The sequence below is a fragment of the Myotis lucifugus genome, unplaced genomic scaffold (assembly GCF_000147115.1).
Source record: "Myotis lucifugus unplaced genomic scaffold, Myoluc2.0 scaffold_896, whole genome shotgun sequence".
NCBI classification, from domain to species: domain Eukaryota; kingdom Metazoa; phylum Chordata; class Mammalia; order Chiroptera; family Vespertilionidae; genus Myotis; species Myotis lucifugus.
The window spans coordinates 98,099-99,376 of NW_005871944.1; the positions used below are offsets into that span (position 1 = coordinate 98,099).

At 66.4% G+C, this 1,278-nt stretch overlaps 1 protein-coding gene across 1 annotated transcript in view; it reads left to right on the forward strand.

Annotated features, from left to right (window-relative positions):
• Window positions 1–299: 299 nt before the first annotated feature.
• Window positions 300–1,278, forward strand: part of LOC102439215 — a gene marked incomplete at its 5' end in the record, with an annotated part of 8,955 nt that continues 7,976 nt past the window's right edge. The window contains 2 exons of the mRNA XM_023747513.1: window positions 300–645; window positions 1,158–1,273. Of these exons, the coding sequence (XP_023603281.1) occupies window positions 300–645; window positions 1,158–1,273 (462 nt within the window). The remainder of the gene's footprint in view (window positions 646–1,157; window positions 1,274–1,278) is intronic.

Genomic DNA, 1,278 nt, shown 5'->3' on the forward strand with positions numbered 1-1,278 from the left:
GGGGCGGGGTCCAGGCAGGCAGTTCCCGGCTGGGCTGGGCTGGGCGAGTGAAGGGATCTGCCTTCCACCCCGAAAGCCACCTCTGCCCTGGCACCCCCACCCCCAGTCCTGGGGAGAGGATGCAGGGGTGCCGTGGGCAGGTGGCCCGGGAAGCGGAGACCACATGCAGGCAGTCACTGGTGGCAGCTTCCAGCCTGCGTGCGTGCTGAGGTTGTGTGTCTCCTTTCTCTTCCAGGGCTCGATTCCTAGGGAGGGTCTTGCAGGGACTACTCACCCTCTTGGGCCTCTTGTTCTGTTAAGCGCTTCCCTCTCAAGCCTCACCTGGGCCCCCACTTCCCTGCCAGTCCCGGGAGGAGCCCTGGGAGGGCCAGCAGCCCCTGCTGCCCGGTGGCCAGCCCACTGACTGCCCCTCCCCACAGCCCACGCGCTGGGGCAGGAACAGGCTCATCAACGTGAACCACTACGCCAACAAGAAGAGCGCCGCCGAGAGCATGCTGGACATCGCCCTGCTGATGGCCAACGCCTCGCAGCTGAAGGCCGTCATCGACCAGGGCCCCAGCTTCGGCTTCTACGTGCCCCTGGTGGCCCTCATCACCATCTCCCTGGTGCTGCAGATCAGCGTGGGCGTGCTGCTCATCTTCCTGGGTATGAGCTGGCGGCCGTGCCTGCAGGCCTGCGGGCACCTCCTGGGCGGGGCACTCACCATCGGACACCCTGTGAGCAGGGAGCCCTCAGAGCTGCCCAGGGGCCGGGGGGGGCACCTCACTTCGCCCTGCAGTCCAGGATGTGCCCCAGAGAGCCCCTCGTGGCTCTGTCCTTCCACCCCGTCCCCAGGTGCGGGCAGGGCTGGGAGCAGCAGGGCTCGGGGGTGCCTCCCCGCCTCCTGGCTGCTGTGTGACCTCCTGCGGTTACTTGACCTCCTGCGGTTACTTGACCTCCTGCCTGTTGCCCTGCCTGTCACCTGAAGGGGAGGCTGGCGGGATGACCTCTCACAGGACACTCAGGAAGGTGCTGGCTGTGTGGCCGCAGGCGCCAGGCCCCTTGTCAGTAGTGCATGAAAGCAGGCGTGTCTCTGATGGACAGAGGTGGCCTGATGCTCGGCCGCGCTGGGCCCGGTGCGGGCGGCCTAGGCAGTGTCCACACCCTCTCGCCCACAGTCAGGTACGACCTCAACAACCCAGCCAAGCACGCCAAATTGGACTTCCTCAACAACCTGGCCACCGGCCTCGTCTTCATCATCGTCGTGGTGAACATCTTCATCACGGCCTTCGGCGTCCA